Source organism: Populus trichocarpa, chromosome 1 (genome assembly GCF_000002775.5).
Source record: "Populus trichocarpa isolate Nisqually-1 chromosome 1, P.trichocarpa_v4.1, whole genome shotgun sequence".
Lineage (NCBI taxonomy): Eukaryota > Viridiplantae > Streptophyta > Magnoliopsida > Malpighiales > Salicaceae > Populus > Populus trichocarpa.
Genome location: NC_037285.2, coordinates 28,948,511 through 28,968,895, shown reverse-complemented (window position 1 = coordinate 28,968,895; position 20,385 = coordinate 28,948,511). Strand labels below are relative to the sequence as shown.

Genomic DNA, 20,385 nt, shown 5'->3' with positions numbered 1-20,385 from the left:
TAGCCTACCGTACCGTTCAACCCTAGACATGATGTAATTGCCACGTGAATTTTATTAACAATTTATAATAATAATAATAATAATAATTTTCTTTTGTCTTTAACAATAATAGCCTTTTCAATTCTATTAATCCAGTTTCAAGGGAGATCGTCCATATCTCCTAACTAACAACCCAATTAGTCTCTTATTATCTTTTATTTTATTATAAATTTTAATCATCAACTCAACCTTTAAAATTTCATAATTTAAATTGTAAAAAAAATAAGAATAAGTAACATATCTTTAATAAAACCAGATAAACAAATTTATAGTTCTATAATTATAATCTTGAAGGATTAATTTAGTTATTAAAAATATTTGATTTTTTATGAATGCATCAAAATACATTTTTAAAATCATCAAATAAAAAGAATTAATCTTAATTGAGGTAGTTAATGACTACAAAAATACTTCTTATCATAAAAATATAATTTTATATCAATCACTCGGGAAAAAAAGAAAGAAAGGAAAGGAGGGAAGAGACACGTGTGTGCTTGGAATATGCCCACACGACACCGTATGGTCGGGTGCACAACCCGAGAAATTTGGAAACCAGAAAAAAAATCAAAAAGAAAATTGAAATACCCACCGCCATATATTAAATCATTCACAGCAACACCCAGTCTTCTTGGACCCTTCGATCCAAAAGAGGGTCCTCCCTCTTGATCTTCTCTCTTATCCTCTATCCTTCTCTGTAGGAATCTGGACACAGTCATTCTTTAGACCTTTCCTTTCTTTTTTTATCTCTCTCCCTCTATAAATCTTTTAGATTATATTCTTATATTCTTAATTTAGAAATCTAGATTAGTACAGCAAAAAAACTGCAATTAACTCTTATTTTTTTGTTGTAAATAATTAAATTAAATTTATCAAAAACCATGACATCAGTCATCAACATCGACGGTCACCAATTACTTCACTCCCTTCAAGATCAGGTACCTCCTTTCTTGACCTTTTAGATCCGGTTCTGTCTTCTTCTTTTGCTTTTTTTTTTTTTTAATTTTAAAATTCTGGGTTTTTGTTATTACGGAGAATTAAGAAGAAATTGAAGGAGTAGATGAATCCCATGTTGTTGTTTTTTGTCTGGTAATTGAATTCTTAGTAAACAAAACGTTAGCAATTCTAAGTAACTGATTCATATAATATTATTTCAAGTACGTTGAAACCGTTAATTTTGAAGTACTGAAGTTCATTTACAGCTTATAAAGCTGATTTTAAGATAATCAAAGACCCTTTTGGTAGTTTTGGCTGGCTTGGGTTTGCTAGATTGGTTTGGTACAAGTTGGTTGGTTTCTTGGGACTTTTTGCTTTTGGAGGGAAATGGATGGTATTTCTGAAGTTATTGGAGAATTAAATTTATCGGGATTCCGGTTTCAGGGTGAAATGGAGAGTAAAGTGGAGAGTAGCGAAAGGGCATGTGGGAATCATGGTGGGATTTGTGCTATATGCTTGGATAAGATTGTGCTTCAGGAAACTGCTCTTGTTAAAGGTTGCGAGCATGCGTACTGGTTAGTATGATTTATTCTGATCTAATTATGATTTAAAGGTTGCGAGCATGCGTACTGCATTGGTTAATTTTGATGCACTTGAATGGTATGATTGAGAGGCTTCTCTAGACATTTTGGCTTCTTGACCTGAGAGTCTTCTGCTGGTTATTTTTTTAAAATTCGTCTTATTTGTTCATGGAGGATGATACATCATATATGTTTCGTTAAGATTAAGAACGTGGAAGCTGGAAATGTGCTCTGCCACAATACAAGTTCAGTTTGAAAAATGATGCTGGCATGCTCTGGAATTAAATAGTCTTGTATTAGGGATAATACGCAAAAGCTTGAAAAAGATAGAAACATATTAGTAGAAGTAAACTTTTTTTGGTACTTCTTTCTTACTACAATGCAAACAAGTTTCTCCTAATTTTGTCCAAGGGGCTGGGAATAAATATCAAGAGAATGTCTTAGGAATCATATCAGCAGGTGTAGCTGATAGTTCATTTGGTTTTCACTGACGAGGCCATTGTACAATGTAGTGTTGCTCCTTTTACAGCTGTGCTGCGATTAGTCCTTGGCTCAAGTAGTCATAAAATGTAGTGTGATTGTGTAGGTCCTAGGCTCAAAGGAAATCCAAGCAAGAGGTCCTCTTAAGTTGCTGCCTGTCTTTGTGTAATTTTTTTAAAACCCGATTGATTTATTGCTATGTTTTGTTTCTCCTGAAGTGTTTTGGGGTTGCAGATAGATAGGGCTCTGTATTATCACCTATGAAAACAAAGTGCACGGTGAAGCTTGAAATTGCTTGAGTCTGGTTATTTCTGCACAGATATGGGGGCGGGATATCACCTATTGTTTCTGTGACTCTGCTGATGTGTTGCATCATTTTTTTTATCATTCATGACACACGATGGATCCAAATTAATGGCTGCCTGAAACTTATTGCGTCCCATGGCTTTCACTTTTATTGCCTTCATTTTTAATGCATATATTATACTTCTTCCTATAACATGTAATCTAATTTTCTACTTTTATTTTTTCTTTTGTTTTTTAAAGAATTTGTGGTGACTTGCATCTGTGCTATGAGGCTGGCACTTCATCACTGTTGAGGAGTAAATTTAAAACTCCTTTGCTTACAATGTTGCTTTATGAAACCTGGTTTATATTAGTCAGTTTGCTGGAATTAATAGAAGAGTTATGTTTAATTTAATTTGTCTCTGCCAGCTAGTATTATTGATAGTCACTTAGGTTTATTCTTCATAAAACTTTTTCCGTTCACATGCTAAGATTTGCACTCGTATACTTTGTCATAATTCATTCATGTGCTAACTACATGCCTTAACAGTCCCAATTCCAGAGCTTCTGCTTATACTTGAGTTCCATCTGCAAATCATGTATGAATTCTTCATGAAAGGCAATTTTGAACATTGTAGTTCTTAGAGCTGTATATTGATGGTATATTAGGTGTCAGATATGAGTTTAAGGCAGTCTTACATTTATTCTCTGGCTCATTTCTGCAAGAAGGTTCTAACTTTGCTTTAAAATCATCTGGTCTCTGTCTTTGCAGCTTCATATTTGTTCCTGCACTTTCATTGTTTGTGCCATTTATTTATCACACTTGCATCCGTTCTTTATGCAGTATAAAGAAATGTCTTTTGAACAGAGTTTCTCCTCTTAAATCCTTTATTTGTATAAATCTCTCTTTATCCTTTTTATGCAGAATAGATGTATTTCATTAGTTTTGAAGTGGGCTTTGCTGAATACGATGCTGCATGAGCTCTTTGTTTTGGTGCTGAAGAATTGCACAATGATTATTATAGATGTGAGAAATTGAATGATCCACCTATTTATGTCATGGATGATTTTTCTTCTCGTCTTCGTAGCTCTGTCAAGGTGTATGCTTATATGGTGTTCCTCACTAAGAATTTGTTTCAACATGTTGAATTTATTAGCTTGACATAACTGCAGAAGAATCAAGGCTGATTATAGCATATACCATGTACCTATTGAAACCCTTGCAAGCACTGGTGATATGTTGACGATTTCCTCTAACATTGATAGTGTGAAAAACTATTTAACAAATTTCAACACTGCATGACTTCAAGTAGTTAATATTCATTGTTCTTTTTGTTGTTTGTTTTGTGCAGTGTGACGTGCATCCTTAGATGGTCCACGTACACTAAGAATCCAACTTGTCCTCAGTGCAAACATCCATTTGAGTTTCTCAATATTCACCGTTCTCTTGATGGCAGGTTTAAATCTTTTACACAGTCATGTATTACACTCTGTATGTGATCACTTAGAGTCCATTTGGGACAGCGTTTCAACTGATTTTTTTTAAAAAAAGAATTTTTTTTGCTTCAAATTAATTTTTTTTGCGTGTTTTTTGGATTATTTTGATGTGTTGATGTTAAAAATAATTTTTTTTTAAAAAAAACATTATTTTAATGCATTTCCAAGTGAAAAACATTTTAAAAAGCAACTGCTACCACTGTCGCAAACACCTTCTTAGTTGGATAATTTGATCAAAATACATAAACTTGGCTTATATAAGCTTGGGGATAGTATTGCCATTTGTTCCCCATAATTTGCCAAAGCAAGCCGTACTTTAGGTCATTTTAATATATTTTTGTTTTTTAACAGCATCCAGGATTACATGTTTGAGGAAAGTGTCTGCCTCCTCCTTCGAGCCTCATGGTTCATGACTTTGACTGTGGAGGATCATGAAGATGTTTATGAAGATCCAGAGGATTATTATCCATATGAATTTGAGGATGAGGATGATGATGATGATCTAGATGAAGTGTACCTGAGCAGTTCATCCAATCTTCGCATTGGAAATCGGAGGTGGGGAGATAATGGCTATGTTAGGGCAGGGCATCAAGAAGCAAGGCCAGTGTATCAAGCAGATTTCAAGGACTCGGGGGCGTGCACCTCACGCGAACCTAAGAAGAAAGAGGCTGCAAAAGATAGAACCGGGAGACGGGCGAAGAGGACACTCAAGCGTGAAGCTGCTGACAAGGCTGCTGCATCAAAACATCAGCAGCATTTGGCAAGGTTGGGCAGGAAGTGATTCTCTGTCCATTTCTGTCTGTTTCTTCATAAGCCAGAAACAGGGAACCTCTCACTTGTACAGTATTTCCATGCTTTAACTCTCTGGAATAATGACATGGTAGTTGGATAGCGTCTAGGAGATGGGGGTCCGTGGTTGGTGATGAAATATCAGGTTCATTGTTCTTTCAAGATTTAACGCTGTTTGATTCAACTCACAATGAAGTTCATAACTTCATATTGCAGTTGCTTTGCTAACACCATGTATTTCTTAAACTTGTCATTGATTACAAGCTGACTGGGATTTGCAATATTCCAGAGATTCTATTGCATTGTTTGCACGGCTGTTTTGGGACTCCAGGTCGAGCTAATAATCAGATGGACGTTCCTGTGCTGTGGCATTTGGATCGAGTCACCACTGCGATTTCTGTGCAACAGTTCTATTTATTTCTGTTGTTATAGGTGTAACAAGTGAGTACCTACCTAGGTTGAAAATGAATTTTCCAGAATCATTTGTACTGATGGATTATCTTTTTTTGTGGAGCTCTGTATCTCTGACGTTGATTAGGGCAATTTTTTCTTTACTTAGTAAATAACTCATTTTTTTTAAAAAAGAAAATCTCCAAAAGATAGGATTTTGTTTTCTGTATGATTCTTTTCTATCTAGAGAATTATTCTCCATATTACTAGGTAGTTTGGCTGAACATTTTCTCGACGTTTATCGAGTTTCTCTCATTAAAAGTTTATAACAATTTTCTGAATTACTTGGAAAGATAATAAAATTAATTAGTGAATAATTTTTTTCATCCAAGTTATAACAATTTTTTTAAAAATAAATTTGAATAAACGGCTGTATATAAGTAAACACTTTAAAATTTATTCAGGAAAAAACTTGTGTTTGAACATTTTTTTTCAATTTCTGAAGGGAAGCGAGTTCATAGATTAACCAAACGAAAACGTTTTCTATATATTTTGATGGAGAATTAAAGCTATAAATGGAAAAGAAAACTGGAGATAAAAAAAATATTTCTTAAAAAAATTAAACATAATCTTAATGTTCACGAAAGTCTCGTGGCAATGATGCCTTAGTTGAGCTTTCTTTTGTCTGCAGCAAGAAAAGTTTGAGAGACTCAAGACTGAGCGAGGAACGTGTCTGGTCGGAAATGGTGGGTCCGGTGAAGGAATCCTGTTGAGCCTTGAGCTTTATTATTGCTCCTTGTTTGCAGTATAAGGCCCATGTAAAGGCCCATATCAGTTTTCCAGTATCCGCCTAATATGTATTAGGAGTCACGACTGAGTTTTATAACTCATTTGTTTTCAAACACCTCTTTAAAAGAATTTGATTTTTTAAAGATTATTTTTATTTAGTATATTTTAAAATATTTTGATGTGTTAATATTAAAAATATATTTTTAAAAAAAATATTTTTTTAATATATTTTCAAGTAAAAGATATTTTGAAAAATAACTACTACCACAACGTTAAATACATCATGGATCAACTGATCATGAAAATAATATTTTGAGCGAAAAGGAATAAATATGATTTTCAGCAAGATCTGCACCCTTGGGCTGCAACATTTAATTAATAAATTCGAAGTATTTGTATGAAGTATTTCCACAAGAAGCGCATTTGATTACACCACTTGTATTGCTACAATTATTTTGTAATAATGACAATACGGAGACTGTCACGAATTAAAGCTCAATTGAGAAATAAGAAGGCTATAGTATACATTCTGAAGTCAAAGTCAGGCCAGCCATCATCCTTTCTTAACTACCAAACCTTTTAGGAGGAGGAGGATGAAGCACAGAGGCCCCAGGAGATGAAGAATTCTAGTCACGAATTGCGTTCTTATTATTGCTCGACTTTCTAATCACTGGATCAGGCCCTACACCAGCTACTGGATGAAAGCACATTGCCACCAACTCGGGACATTTCAATTCCTTTGACAGATATTACTTGAGTGCCTTTTCGAACCAATTAAACTTTTTCTTTCTTTCCCAGAAAGGAAAAAAAATGCATTTTCCAGTTAGGCATGAAAAGGGTTTCCTCAGTTTTTCGAAGAAATGAAAGACAATATCATTGTTACGTAGCCCAGAACTTCACACCGTTTTTTTTTTTTTCTAAGTTTAATTGATAGCGGGAGTCAAAAATACTCCCATGATTATCAAGAATTTGCAAGCTGTGGACTTCATTGCAGTCCACACGCATGCCATCTTAAGTTTGAATCTTGCACTGGCTACTATCAAGAAATATTGCTCCCCTAAGCTAAGGTGTCAAGACTTTGTAACCGATCATGGCAATCTCCTTTTGAACGTATGAATTCAATGTTAGGAAAGTCGCTCTTTCTTTTTCCTCTTCATATTTTTTATAATTCCTGCTATCAATAAGAATAATTAATATCTTGTCATTCTTTATATATATATATAAAATTTTAAGACATGAACTATGATTTGGAGGCCCTGTGTTAAGTTTCATTCAATATTAACACCTCCTGTCCTTTAAGGTTAGGTTTCATTTAATGATAGCAGGTCCAGCGCTATGGATGGAGACATGTCTTAGCAAACCAAGATCATCTATAGTTACTTTCGAACTCAATTAGCAATGCCTAACATTAGGCCAGTCCTATCATTTCATTGTTCAAGATTAGGATTAACCATAAACCAAAGGAGATTCATCACATCGCTTATACTCTACAGTCTACAAAGTAGCATTCAAGGGAAGCAGTTGCAAGGTTTGAATAGTTTGCTGGTGCTTTAAGCTGTTTATATTGATCAGTTAACCTCGTGCTTTTCCCCTTGCGGCCAGGGAACTTTGCAAGGGTTAATTTGCATGCATGTGCAGTTGAAAGTCTGTAGATTTTCTCAGTAGCACTCGAACCTTGGTTTTTTCCACAGCCTGTTGGCATGGGATTATTTTTGAGACGATTTCTCCCCATAAAGCCTTGAATATGGTAGAGGGAGGACAGACGGGATTATTTTGTCTCGAAGCTTAGGAGAGCATCTGTGAGAGGGAGATAGGTGGAGAAAATGATAATGAAAAATGGGACCAGAAAGTGGGGCCTCCAATTACCTCAGTGGAGCAAAAGTCCGCTGGGAGTGGAAGCTGCAATGTCAAGCAAAGCAAAGCCTTCCAAAAATCTCAATCCCCCACCCACCACTTCCTATAGAAAAAGAATACAAGCAGGAAAAGAAGTGGCAAATGAAAACAAGCCATACCATCATCATCAACAATATCATCCCCATCTTTGTTTTTTTTCCCTTCCTTCTCTTTTGATTCTTACCTACCACCTACATCCTCACCCACCTCTTCAACTTGCACAAAGCAAACTCTTTTATTCCACCGCAAGTCTCTCTCTGCCTGTCTCCATTTTGTTTTCCTTTATGTCCAGTCTTTTCCTTGAATTCATGGATTTATGATGATGTCAACACGATCCAAAAAAGGACTGGAAACTAGAGAGAAAGGCTTCCGGTGCGTTATAAGTAATCAATCTGCTATCTGAAACAGCCCTGATTTGTTCTGTTTTGTTTTCTTTCCCTTTAAAACATTCTTCCTATTACCACATTTTGCGTTTAATTCCATTCATTTATCTTACAAAGCTTAATAAAAAAGCTTTCTTATCAAATGGGATACACATGTAGGAACAAGATCTTCCAATATATCATTGTTTCATAGATTGTTCTTTGTGTCGGCTCTGTTTTGTTCTCTTCTCTCATTTATCGGAGCTTTCTTGCCAAAATCTGAACCAAGTAGGATATAGTATAGAAACTTCCTTGGAGCATCACATTGAGGTTTTAACTTTCTTTCGATGGATTCTTTCAATCAATCAACTGGGTTCAGGTATAATCCAAATTCAAACACGATGGGCGATGCAGATGGCGATTCTGAGTTCTGTGGGATTCTTGAAATCTATGTTCATCATGCCAGGAATATTCACAACATATGTATCTATGATAACCAAGATGTTTATGCAAAATTCTCTCTAACTTATAATCCTGATGAGACCCTTTCAACTAGAATTATCAATAGAGGTGGAAAAAACCCAGAATTCAATGAAAACTTGATGATGAAACTCGCTCAACTCGATGCAGTCCTCAAATGTGAGATTTGGATGCTTAGTAGAGCTAGAAACTACATGGAAGATCAGCTTCTAGGATTTGCTTTGGTCCCTATTTCACAAGTTTCTGGAAAAGGAAAGGTGACGCAAGATTACAGCCTCTCCTCCACTGACCTCTTTCACTCTCCCGCTGGCACTATCAAGTTGTCTCTCTCCTTAAACACATCTTTTCCTGTCAAGCCCTCAACAACAGCTGCCAAATCTTCGATATCATCAGAGGTCGTGCTTCTTGATAGAAAGGTATCAGAAGTTATTCTGGACCCAGTTGAGTATTCGAGAATTGAATTTCCTGATATCAATGTTGTTAGAGAGAATCAGCTAATGGTCTCAGAATATTTTGATGACTTGGGTTCCAGGCCTGGCTCATTTCTTCACCTCGGTGCCTCTCCGCAACCTGCTATTCATGATTGTGAAATGAACATAAATTCCTCCGAGCAAAATCAAGGTGGTTCCTCTTCACCTAGTGGCAGCATCCAAAATTCCAGTTTCTTGAGCTCTACGACAACAAGCCTGAGCGATGACAGAAATTCTTCTGACTCGGTTGATAGGAAGAGTCGTTTGGGTGGTCAATTCTCAAGCTCTCTTAACGTTTCGATCACCACGGAGGCTAATCATAACTCCTGTGCTTGTCCTGACACACCAACATCAAAGAAGGGAAATGAAGTCCGAGACGAAAAGGAATCGGATTTTACAAGCAAGGAGGAGGAGAGCAGGAAGGAAGGAAACATGAGTCCTGTTAAATTTGGTCAAGTATTTTCATCCCCCCTAGGAAATATCAATCTCGAGGCCGAACAGTCTGCAATGCAGCAGCAAATAGTAGATATGTACATGAGGAGCATGCAACAATTCACAGAATCCTTGGCCAAGATGGAGCTACCTATGGATCTTGACAAGCTGGAATCTGCAGATCGTGGTGATGTGATTCAAAGTCTTAGCAATAAACTAGAGCTTGAGAAAAAGAAAAAGGACGGAGGGCGAGTGTTTTACGGTAGCCGCGCATTCTTCTAATCAATAACCCTTTCTGCTGCATATGTTACCTTGCTTTGTCCTATCAGGAAATGGAGTTCAATTATCGGCTTCTTCAGAGGTTTTTATGATTCGAAATATTCTTATTGTTTCTTAACTTCCTCTCTTTTTTCTTGTCACGACAATTTCTTCTAAGATCTTTCACTTCATTAACCTTCACAAACGCATACCTGAGATGTGTTCTGCTATCTAGTTGTGTGGGTGGTTAGTAAATCTTTGTTTTTCAAGCATTCGGGACATTTCACATGTTTTCAACTATGTAATAATAACTGTATCCGTATTGAAGGGTTCCCAAAGGTTTGTATGCTGTAGAAGGGGATCTTGAGTCCACTAAGACATCTCTGCAGGTTTAGCTTACAGGATTTTATATGTAAAACGTCAAAAACAAATTTATGCCCATAGAGAGTGACAGGATTACAATGCTATATCATGAAATATCAGTTATTTGTTAAAAAGTTAATATTAACAATGATATGAGCGTTTGCATGTTTGAATTTAAATCTTAGTTTGGGTTTTGAGTTCTTCATATTTAAAAGGAAACTCTTTTGGAGGTTCTTTGACTAGCAAGGAAACAATTTTATAAAAGGAGATTTGTCTTGCTTAGTTGTGAAGTATTTCCATTACTCATCAATGCTAAGAGTCATCAAAGGCAATAGTAGGCTGATGAATTGTTCTTGTTCATGCATGCTATTAGAACATGAGGATGCTTTCCAAGTATCATTTGTGTGGAGAACAGAAGATATATGATTCCCAGGTCATGATGAAGGGTGGAAAAGCAGGCATTGCAGTATCTGTTGAAACCACTAAATTTCGTGGTGGATATCATTGTAATGGTGGGGCAGATTAAGATCATTTTCCACGCACTTTGCATATAATTCAAAATTAATATACAATCAATCACGTTTAAATAGGTCTTGGAAAGAGCAGGAATCCGAGGTGCCGTTTCTATGCTCAATTCTCCACAGTGTATAGGGTTGATTTTGTGTGTGCAAATCTTGTGGCTCCCATGATAATCTAAGTCTTAATGCATGGTGCACCTTTTTTTTATCCAATAATGTGCACCTAATTCATACAACTCTTATCCCTCAAGCTTAAGCTTTGACATAATTAAGAGCTGTTTTTTTTCTTGGTATTTTAAAAGTATTTTAAAAAAAAGTTGTTTCAAATGTTTTTTTTTGATGTTTTTGTATCGTTTTGATGTGTTTATGTTAAAAATAATTTTTTTAAAAATATTTTTTTAATGTATTTCCAAATAAAAAATACTTTGAAAAGCAATCGCTACTACAACACTAAACGAGCTCTAAAAATAATGATTAATTTAGAGTTTAGATTTAAAATATTTGAAAATAAACTATTACTATAATAACAAACAAACTCTAAAATTAATAATTAATTTTGATTTGCTATACACCTGAAACCGAACCTATAAGCACTCTTGCATGTACGATTATGGATGCAGGCAACCATGGGCCTTAATTTAGACTTGGACTACCTTAGCGGCCCATAATTTCAGAGCATGCACCCAAGATTTGGGCCCAGGTGCCTTGTCGGCCCAATACACCACAGGACATTGGCACCCCTAAACCGGGAGGTGGGCGAGTCTATGCAGTCATGGCATAATTTCTTTTAGGTTAGATCTCGATGCTTAATTTGTGGCCCTGAAGAGTTATTGGTAAGCCCATCTAACCTCTTATTTTTCAGTCTTTGCAATTTGTAAATTGTGAATTTAAGTATACATCAAATTGACCTTTTATTCGCAGTCAAAAAAAAGATTCAATCACTATGGAGGTTTAAACTAAGTAGATGTGTTTTCCATATTTTCATTTAAAACTCAAAATTTTAATTAAAAAAATCGTTAATGCACCATTCAAGAGTGGATGATATATAATAATACTGAATAAAAAAAATAAAGAAAAATACCTCCTCTAAATATATATATATATATATATATATATATATATATATATATATATATATATATAAAAGTATCATAATAAAAAATAAAGAAATCAAATAAATTAAATTAAATTAACTAAGAAAAATATTTATTTAAAAAAATTAGACACTATTATAAAAATACATTTAAATTTTACTAAATTAAATTAAAAAACGTTAATGCACCACCATTCAAGAGTGGATGATATATAATAATACTGAATAAAAAAATAGAGAAAAATATCTCCTTTAAATATAAAAAAAACTAGAAAAGTATCATAATAAAAAATTAAAAAAAAATAAAAATTAACTAAAAAAATATTTATTTTTATAAAAAAATCAGACACTACTGGAAAAGTGCATTTAAATTTTGTGATTTTGACATTAGCATGTCAAAAATCAAAACTATATATAATAAAAAACCATCAATTTTTACCCTTTTTGAGTCCAAGCTTATTTTTAAAAACACTTTCAAAACAATTATTAAATGAAACCTGAGATCACCTTTTATAATAGGAATAATGGCTTCATCTATCCTTAATTCTCCAATTTGTTCTTTCATCTTCGATGGAACCAATTTTATCCTTGGATAAAGCTAAAGTGTATAATTTATTATTTCAACGAGTTTTTCCGAGCATAGTGACCGGAATGACTTGCACATGACAATTGTTTTTCAAAAATGTCAATGTCACTATATAAGATTAATGGTTCAACATCTCTCCTCCTTATATGATGAGAGGTATTCCTTCAATTTGTCCTTATATATTTAATTAATTCAATTAATCTATGAATATACATTAAATTTTTAATCTATCGTTTAAATGAGATTTTTAAACCACCCCACAAAAATTAGTCATGTGATTTATATCCGACTAATTTAAAAAACAGAAAGTGAAAAATGAATTTTTATTGCTTTCAAAATTTTATTTTAACTTTTAAAATCATTAATAAAAAATAAACTTAATAATTCAACCAAACACGATTTCTATTTTTTTTCCTTCTAAAAAGATACCAAACGACATTTGCATTTTTTGCTTCATAGATTCATCAATGTTCAAATTCTTTCTTATAATTTAAAATCTTTCAATATTACCTACATAATTTTTCAAAGTTTGAACCTTGTGCTTTGCTATTAAATAAGTATTCAAAAATAAATTTAGTTCATATTTTTATTTTATTCTTCCCTTATTTGTTTTTCCTTTCAAGTCTCCTTAAATGTTATTATACATCTTAAAAACCTAAAAACAAATATTAAAAAATAAGTTATTTAATTGTTAGACTTAAAATTGAAACTTTTCAAAAATTGAAAAAACAATTACTACTAGAAAATTGACTAATATAAATGGAAACACCGGCGGGAAAATTTCATCGGTATATTAAGATGACCTTTATTGACATAATTTTCCATCCTTGTATCCATTGGTAAACACCGACAGGAAAATTATGTTAGTACATATCGAGAGAATGACGAAGGGTATTCTAATGGGATTCAAAAGGGCAAATCATACGGTGAAGTGATATTTTTATTAATAGAATGACCAATGAAGTTATTGACAGAATAATTAAGTTGGTAATGTCGTTTGTGATATTTAATTTATGACTTGACGATCGACCCTCCTCTCCCCCTCCCTCAATTCTCCTTCTTCCTTATGTATTTTTTTCTACAACAAACAGCCACCCCCCCAACCTAATCTCAACACAATTTAACCTCCTACAATAAATCTGGCCACCACAACACTCAGTTCGTAAGCATTTGTGTTCTGATTCAGATTTTATTGAGGATTCTCCACTTTAAATAAACAAATCTACCATTTTTTTTATTTGAACCCAATTTTAAAATGTTGGTTTTTTTGCATTTTTTTTGTAGTATATGTATTTTGTTTGGGTGTTTACTTGTTTTTTGTTTGTAAATTGATGAGACATGTGTCAAATTTTTTACCTAAGTGTTTTGTGATGAAATAAATAATAGTTTATTTAACGAGTCCGTTTTAAATTTTGTCAATTTTATTGCTGATTGAAATTTCCGGTAAATATATAAAAATTTGAATTTATATAGATAATTAATAATGAATTAAGAGTACAATTAAAATAGATTAAATAACTTTGAGCTAAATCAATATTTTTGCAAATTATTTAGTTAACATGGTTAATTAATACATGTTGTCATCATTATTTTATATAGGTTTGATAGTTCATGAATGTATAGAGATTCATCTCAAGGCCTGCGGTGGATGGATTATTGTAATGGAGTTTAGGGTTTTATTAATTATACACTATCTAATCCGAGAAATATTAGTGAAGGGGGAATTAGATGTCCACGCAAAAGGTGTAAAAATAAAAAGTTTATTGATTCAGATGTTGTATCGATGCATCTTCTATAAAAAGAGTTCATGGAGAAATCTTTCTGTTAGTATGCACACAGAGAACCATATGTACCTCACGATACCATGATAGAAAGGATGGTTGCGTCAACTTCTAGTTCTAGCAATATGCATGGAATTGTAGATGGCAATAGCAATCCTTCTAGTAATATGATTATGGATGCGATAAGAATGAATCAGGGTCATGCCAGTTAATATCCAATTATAGATGAAGAACCTAATGCAGACGAGGCTATGCCTATTGATCTTTTGAAAGATTCTCACAAACCATTATGGGTTGGTTTTACAAATCACAGTAAATTATCGATCATTGTACACGTGTTCACCATCAAATTAGATGATGGGTTGTGTAAGGTCGGTTATGATAAAATTATCGAATGAGCGTGAAGTATTTTACCTAAAGAGGACAGGCTAAAAGAGAACTTTTATACTGCCAAGTCCATGATGAAACCCCTCGATCTAGGATAACAAAAAAATTGACATGTGTCTAAACTTTTGCATGTTGTACTACCTTGAACATACAAATTTGACTAGGTGTAGAACATGTGAACATTCTTGTTATAAACTCATGATTGGCAGAGGAAGGTCTCTTTTCGAACACAAAAAACTTAGATACTTCTCAATCACACCTAGACTGCAAAGGTTATTCATATCACCAAAAACTATTGAGCACATGACATGATACCAATCACATGATGCGGTGGATGGAGTGATGATGCACCCTTTCGATAGCGAAGCTTGGAAACACTTTAACATTGTGCATCCTCGATTTTTACCGGAGATAAAGAACATGTGTCTTGAGTTATTTACAGATGAATTCAATCCATTCGAGTTATTTACTGCTCCTTTTTCTTATTGGTCGATGATACTCATGGTTTACAACTTGCCAACTGAGATGTGTATGAGACCGGAGTTCATGTTTTTATCTATGATCATACTCGGTTCTAATAGTCTAGGTCAGAATATAGATGTTTGTCTTCGACCATTGATTCATAAGTTGAAATAGTTGTAGTCATTTGGGGCTTTGACTTATGATGTATCGGAAAAATTTTTTTGATGAAGGCAACTTTGATGTGGAGTATCAATGATTTTTCAGCTTATATAATGGTTTCTGGTTGGAGCACGCATGAAAAATCAACATGTCCATACTGTATGGAAAATAACAAGGCATTCACCCTAACAAACAGCGCTAAAACATCTTTTTTTACTGCCACTAACAGTTCTTGCCAATGAATCACAAGTTCAAAACGAACAGAAGGACTTGTTTCTTGACAGAGTTGAAAGGGATGTTGACTGTTGTTTCTTGCTAATGAATCGTGAAAGGGAAGACAAAGGACAATATTAAGCCTAGAATGAATATAACTTTGTTTTGTCACCGTAAAAATATGAAGTTGGTTTATATTGAGTTATGTGAATTCTATTGTTACTTTGTCTTTACTAAGTCTTGTTCTTGAAAGAAAGATGAAGTTCTACACCGGTATTTCATCAATGGATATATGTTTCATATTGAAGAATATGGGCAGGACAAAAGGACATATAATGGTGGGGGGGTCAAATTCTAATGAGTTTGAAATTGACTACTATAAGAAGTTGGAAGAGGTCATTGAATTGTAATATCATCGCGATCAGAATAAAGTATTTTTATTCAAATGCTATTGATATGACACCATTGACAGAGGAATCGAAGTAGATCCTCATCATGGTTTAGTCGAAAATAATTCAAAGGCTAGACTCCGCAACATCGATGATGTCTTTGTGTTTGCCAAACAATGTCAGCAAGTTTATTACACATACAATCCTTCCTTTAAAAAGGATTGTTTAAGAGCTGATTAGTTATCTGTGGTGAAAACCAAACCCAAGGGTTGTGTCAAGATTGTTTAGGATAACAACAATGAATTAATTGTGGGAAATGATATTTTTCAACTTGGTGAGTTAGTTGATCCATATTGAGTTGCTCCATCTAATGACTTAAAAGAAAATTGAAACTTTTGCATCCCCTAGAATATTTATATACATGTTGACATTGAGGAGTTGAATGATGTTTTGAGCTCCAACGGACAAGTCGATAAAGATGATATCGACAAAATCAACGTACAAGATTGCGATGAAGATAAGGACGGGTCAATTGACAAAAAAGAAGAGAATTCTGATTAATTTGCACGACATGAATATGTAATGCCATAAACTATAATGTATTACTTATGGACGAAATTCATTTCAATGTATTAACAATGCTGTTAATTTATTATTGAATGACAATCAAATATTTATTTTATTATTATGATGTGAAGTGATGTTATTGTGTTGTGTGTGCAGCTGTGAATTTAAGTATTTGCAGAATGAATAGATAGGAAATACATATGCAATTTGTTATTAGACATTGTTTTACACTGATAGAAATATCGTCAAACTGTACATTACACACGAGTATATCGAAGGAATGTGTTCGTTGGTCTATTTTAGAGATCATGAGAACTGTTCCCCTTCACCCTAACAATGTTCACAGTATTCATTACATATGGGTATACCAATGGAATGTGTCTTTCGATATATTTTAGAAACCATGGGAATTATAACCTTTGATCATGACATTGTTCATGGTGTTCATTACATAATATTAAACCGACAAAATTTGTTCGTCGGTATATTCCAGAGAATATGAGAACTGTTCACTTTTCAATGCGGTGATAATTAATTGACTATGCACTTTTTTTACTAATAAAATCACCGACGAAATGAAAAGTCATCGGTAATATTTGAAGGAGCTTTATGAAAACTTTTACGCAAATTGAAATTTTTCATTTGACTTTACAGACGAAGTTACCGATAGAAATATTAAAAATGTTAATATTTAATATTTCATTTGTGATTCTGTTAGTAAAAAGCGCTCAGATACCAAGACCATTAAATTTCAATTTGACTTCACAAACAGAATTATCGACGAAAATATTAAAAATAGTAATATTTAATATTTCATCGGTAATCATGTCAATATAAACTAAAATAAAAGACCTAAATCATGACAGATCGAGGCTTCATCTTCTTCTTTTTTCTTCTCTCACACACCTGTTTTTCTCTCTTTTTCATCTCTTTTCTCTCTCATTCTAACCCGACATCAAGTATTGTCTTCTCTTCTCATCCTAAGATATGTTGTCTTTCTTCATTTTTCTTCTTATTTTTTTGGTTTATTAACAATGTCTTTTTTTTTTCATTAAAAGCCGAAATAAAGCACTCCATTAAGGTAAGAATTTTTCATTCCTTTTTCTTCTTCTTTATTGTGTGTTTTTTTCATTATTTATGTTTTTTTTTGTCATTATTTTTGTTCAATTTTGTGTTCTTAGTAATTTTTTGAATTAATAAATGACATGAATTTTAGTTGTGATTGAAATAATTTTTGCATTATTTTGTTCAATTTTAGTTTTTTTTTCAAATTTATTGTTCAATTTCAAATAAATTTGTATGAATAATTTTAATTATTATTTTGTATTTATTCCATTTAGAATAATTTTTTTTGTAAATTTAGGATTAAAAATATTATCACATAGAAATAATTGTGTTGAATTTTAGTTGTTATTGTAATAATTTTTGCATTATTTTGTTGAATTTTAGTTTTTTTTTCAATTTTGTTGTTCAATTTAATTTAAATGTGTAGGATTAATTTTAATTATTATTTTTAATTTTTGTAAATTTAGAATAATTTGTTGTAAATTTATGATTAAAAATACTATCACGTAGAAAATGAAAATTTTCTACGAAGTTAAATTATGCTAAATTATTAGAAGAAATTGAATAAAATCAACTGGTTTGTGGGATATATGTTGTGTATTTACAAGTTTAAAATTTTTGGGTAGTCTCCGCAAAGGAGAGACAATGCCGAATTTGTTTAAAAAATAGAAATCATTTAATTTTTTTTTATCCGTTAATTTGTATAGATGCTTAGAAAAAAGTCTATAGCATGTCTTGAGGACATAATTGTTGCTAGTTTTTCTAGTAGCGATGCTGATGACCATGAGTCATGAGGTGCCGACCAAGAACATGCACCTGAGGCACATGCATTTACTCAGGACACGAGCTCATCAAGTATGATGCTGCAACATTGATAGGGGGGTCCCTTCATAGTTGGATCTATTTACCCGCAAGTATAAGGCCCAGTGAAATGATGACCTTTAAATGTAAGTTTGTTTTGCTTTCACAACGACATGTTTAATAAATTTTTTTAAAATAATATCATTTAAAGAATGCAATTTATGGTCTACAAACATTGAGGCTATTGACCTTTAAATTGTCGATGAAAATTCTATTGTTTTAATGAAGCTAGGTTTCCAAGCTAAGTTTTCAAGGTTCAAGGTTAATATTAACTTATATATATATTTTTTATGTTAATTTGAACTGTTTATTGAAATTACTGAAAAAATTATAAATTTTTACTTCAGGGGAAAATTTGAATGGGAAAGAGCTGATGATAATGTTGCGAGGAGAGTTTGGGATAATGACACTATAATTAAGTAAGATCGAATTCAAGATAATTTTTTTATTTCAAATATTAAAATTTTATTTTTCATTTACTAACATGTAATTAATTTGTATCATATAAGTTGCATTATTTTTTGTACGAGGTACAAAAGAAAGCCAAAAAATATATGAAAGAAAGAGAGCTTTTAGGTTGGAATGACGTGATATTTTGGAAGGATTTCAGACCGTCGTACATCTCAGAGGATGTATGGGTAGAATACATTCAACACGTGATGTCCGCACGTTTCACTCGACGCTCACAGTCTGATACAGATAACCAGAACCGGCGTGTTCACGGTTACATTACTAAGCACACTAGTGGCTCTGTTCTATTCATTTTGCATGCAAAGCGGATAATATAATTTTTTTTATTACATCTATTTGTTTTATTAGTTGTTTTTTTATAAATATATTTAACTAACAATATTTTTTTTTATTGCAGGCTACGATTTTTGGACACAAGCCAAGCTCGATAGAGCTTTTTGTTGAAACGCATGTGTGGAGTGATGACCGCCAAAAAGGGATGCAACAATTAATTGATAGCCGAAATCAGCACTTTGTGGTATGTTGGTTTTCAATCATTTTTTTCTTAAGTTATTATTTCCTTGAATTTGATGAATTTATTTTTTCTTTCCATGATACATATAACATCTGGTTGAAGAAGAGATACATGGATGATCCTTCGACCCATCCGGATATTGATCTAGATTTGTGGTTAGTGGCAGGATCGTCTGATGGGCTTAAAAGAAATCGGATGTACGGACTCTCTAACACTACAGTCGAGAACTTGCGATGACTTATAGTGCTTCGATAGTTGGATGCTCACAATCGATTCTGAGCGTTCATATTCTGGAGTTTATGGCAATGTTAGACCAACGAATACAAGATCAGACGACCCATCTTAATGATAAATATGAATGACTCACTGTTTATTATGAAGAACTATGTTGATTAGTAATGAATATGAGATCAAAGATGAGTAGTTCATGTGCACTCTCTAATTGGCCCTACGGTCTCGGCGACGACCATCCTCCTCTTCCTTCAACGCCGCCTCTATTTTAGATTTGTTGTATTTGAACGTACAAATATTTTAATTTGTAATAAATATTTTTTATACTAATTTATTTTAAAATTATAAAATAAATTTATTTTTCTACTTCTATTCAATATATTTTTTTAAAAAATATTTTTAAAATATTATTGTTGGGGTTACCAATAAAACTAGATCGTCAGTATATTCCAGAGAGTTGGAAAAGAATTACTGCAAATGTCACTTTTATTGATAATGCACTGACAGAATTACAAATGTTATCTGTCGGTGATATGTAATATTTACTGATTGATATACCGACATAATAAAGCGGTTAATTTTTTTTGACGCGCTTTATCCATTTGTAAATCTTTCAGTATATTTATTATTAATGAATTCACTAACAGTCTATAAATTACCGACGAAAGCTTTTATAAAGGATTGTTTCCATTCATAAATCTATTGGTAATATACGTATCAATGAATTGCTAGTACAAATATTTTTATCTTAACATTGTTAAATCTTACCGTGAATAAAGATAATTCTAGAACCATAAAGGTAGGTGTGAAATATTGAAAATCAATACAAATAAAAATTATGTTTAATATTAAAAAATTATTTAAGGATGGTAGTATCACTCAACCCGAATGGGAAGAAACCATGAGGTAATGCTTTATACCACGAAAACATGTAACGAAAAAACATAATAAATAATCGACAAAGAAGTTACATAAAATTACCATGCATACCACAATGTCTATCGTGATTTTTTCGTAGGGTTCCTTTTTCTTTCTTGTAACATAGTG

At 32.9% G+C, this 20,385-nt stretch overlaps 2 protein-coding genes across 3 annotated transcripts; both read left to right on the top strand.

Annotated features, from left to right (window-relative positions):
• Positions 1-641: 641 nt before the first annotated feature.
• LOC7463889 (uncharacterized) lies at positions 642-4,898 on the top strand. 2 transcript variants are annotated; one of them, XM_052447074.1, is made up of 4 exons: positions 644-974; positions 1,417-1,547; positions 3,671-3,775; positions 4,167-4,898. In XM_052447074.1, the coding sequence occupies exons 1-4, from the start codon at positions 918-920 to the stop codon at positions 4,594-4,596; spliced, it is 723 nt and encodes a 240-aa protein (XP_052303034.1). In that variant the 5' UTR covers positions 644-917; the 3' UTR covers positions 4,597-4,898. The 2 variants fall into 2 exon arrangements, with proteins under 2 accessions (XP_052303035.1, XP_052303034.1); XM_052447075.1 differs by lacking the exon at positions 3,671-3,775 and having other exon boundaries at positions 642-974.
• Positions 4,899-7,742: 2,844 nt separating this feature from the next.
• Positions 7,743-10,214, top strand: LOC7463888 (uncharacterized). Its single transcript, XM_006369595.3, has one exon. It carries the CDS (start codon positions 8,386-8,388, stop codon positions 9,700-9,702), a length of 1,317 nt encoding a protein of 438 aa, XP_006369657.1. The 5' UTR covers positions 7,743-8,385; the 3' UTR covers positions 9,703-10,214.
• Positions 10,215-20,385: the final 10,171 nt, after the last annotated feature.

Coding starts and splice junctions, on each gene's coding strand:
- LOC7463889 (XM_052447074.1), top strand. CDS start 918: ATGACATCAGTCATCAACATCGACGGTCACCAATTACTTCACTCCCTT. Junction 1,548..3,670: donor GGTTGCGAGCATGCGTACTG/GTTAGTATGATT, acceptor TGTTTTGTGCAG/TGTGACGTGCATCCTTAGAT. Junction 3,776..4,166: donor CACCGTTCTCTTGATGGCAG/GTTTAAATCTTT, acceptor GTTTTTTAACAG/CATCCAGGATTACATGTTTG.
- LOC7463888 (XM_006369595.3), top strand. CDS start 8,386: ATGGATTCTTTCAATCAATCAACTGGGTTCAGGTATAATCCAAATTCA.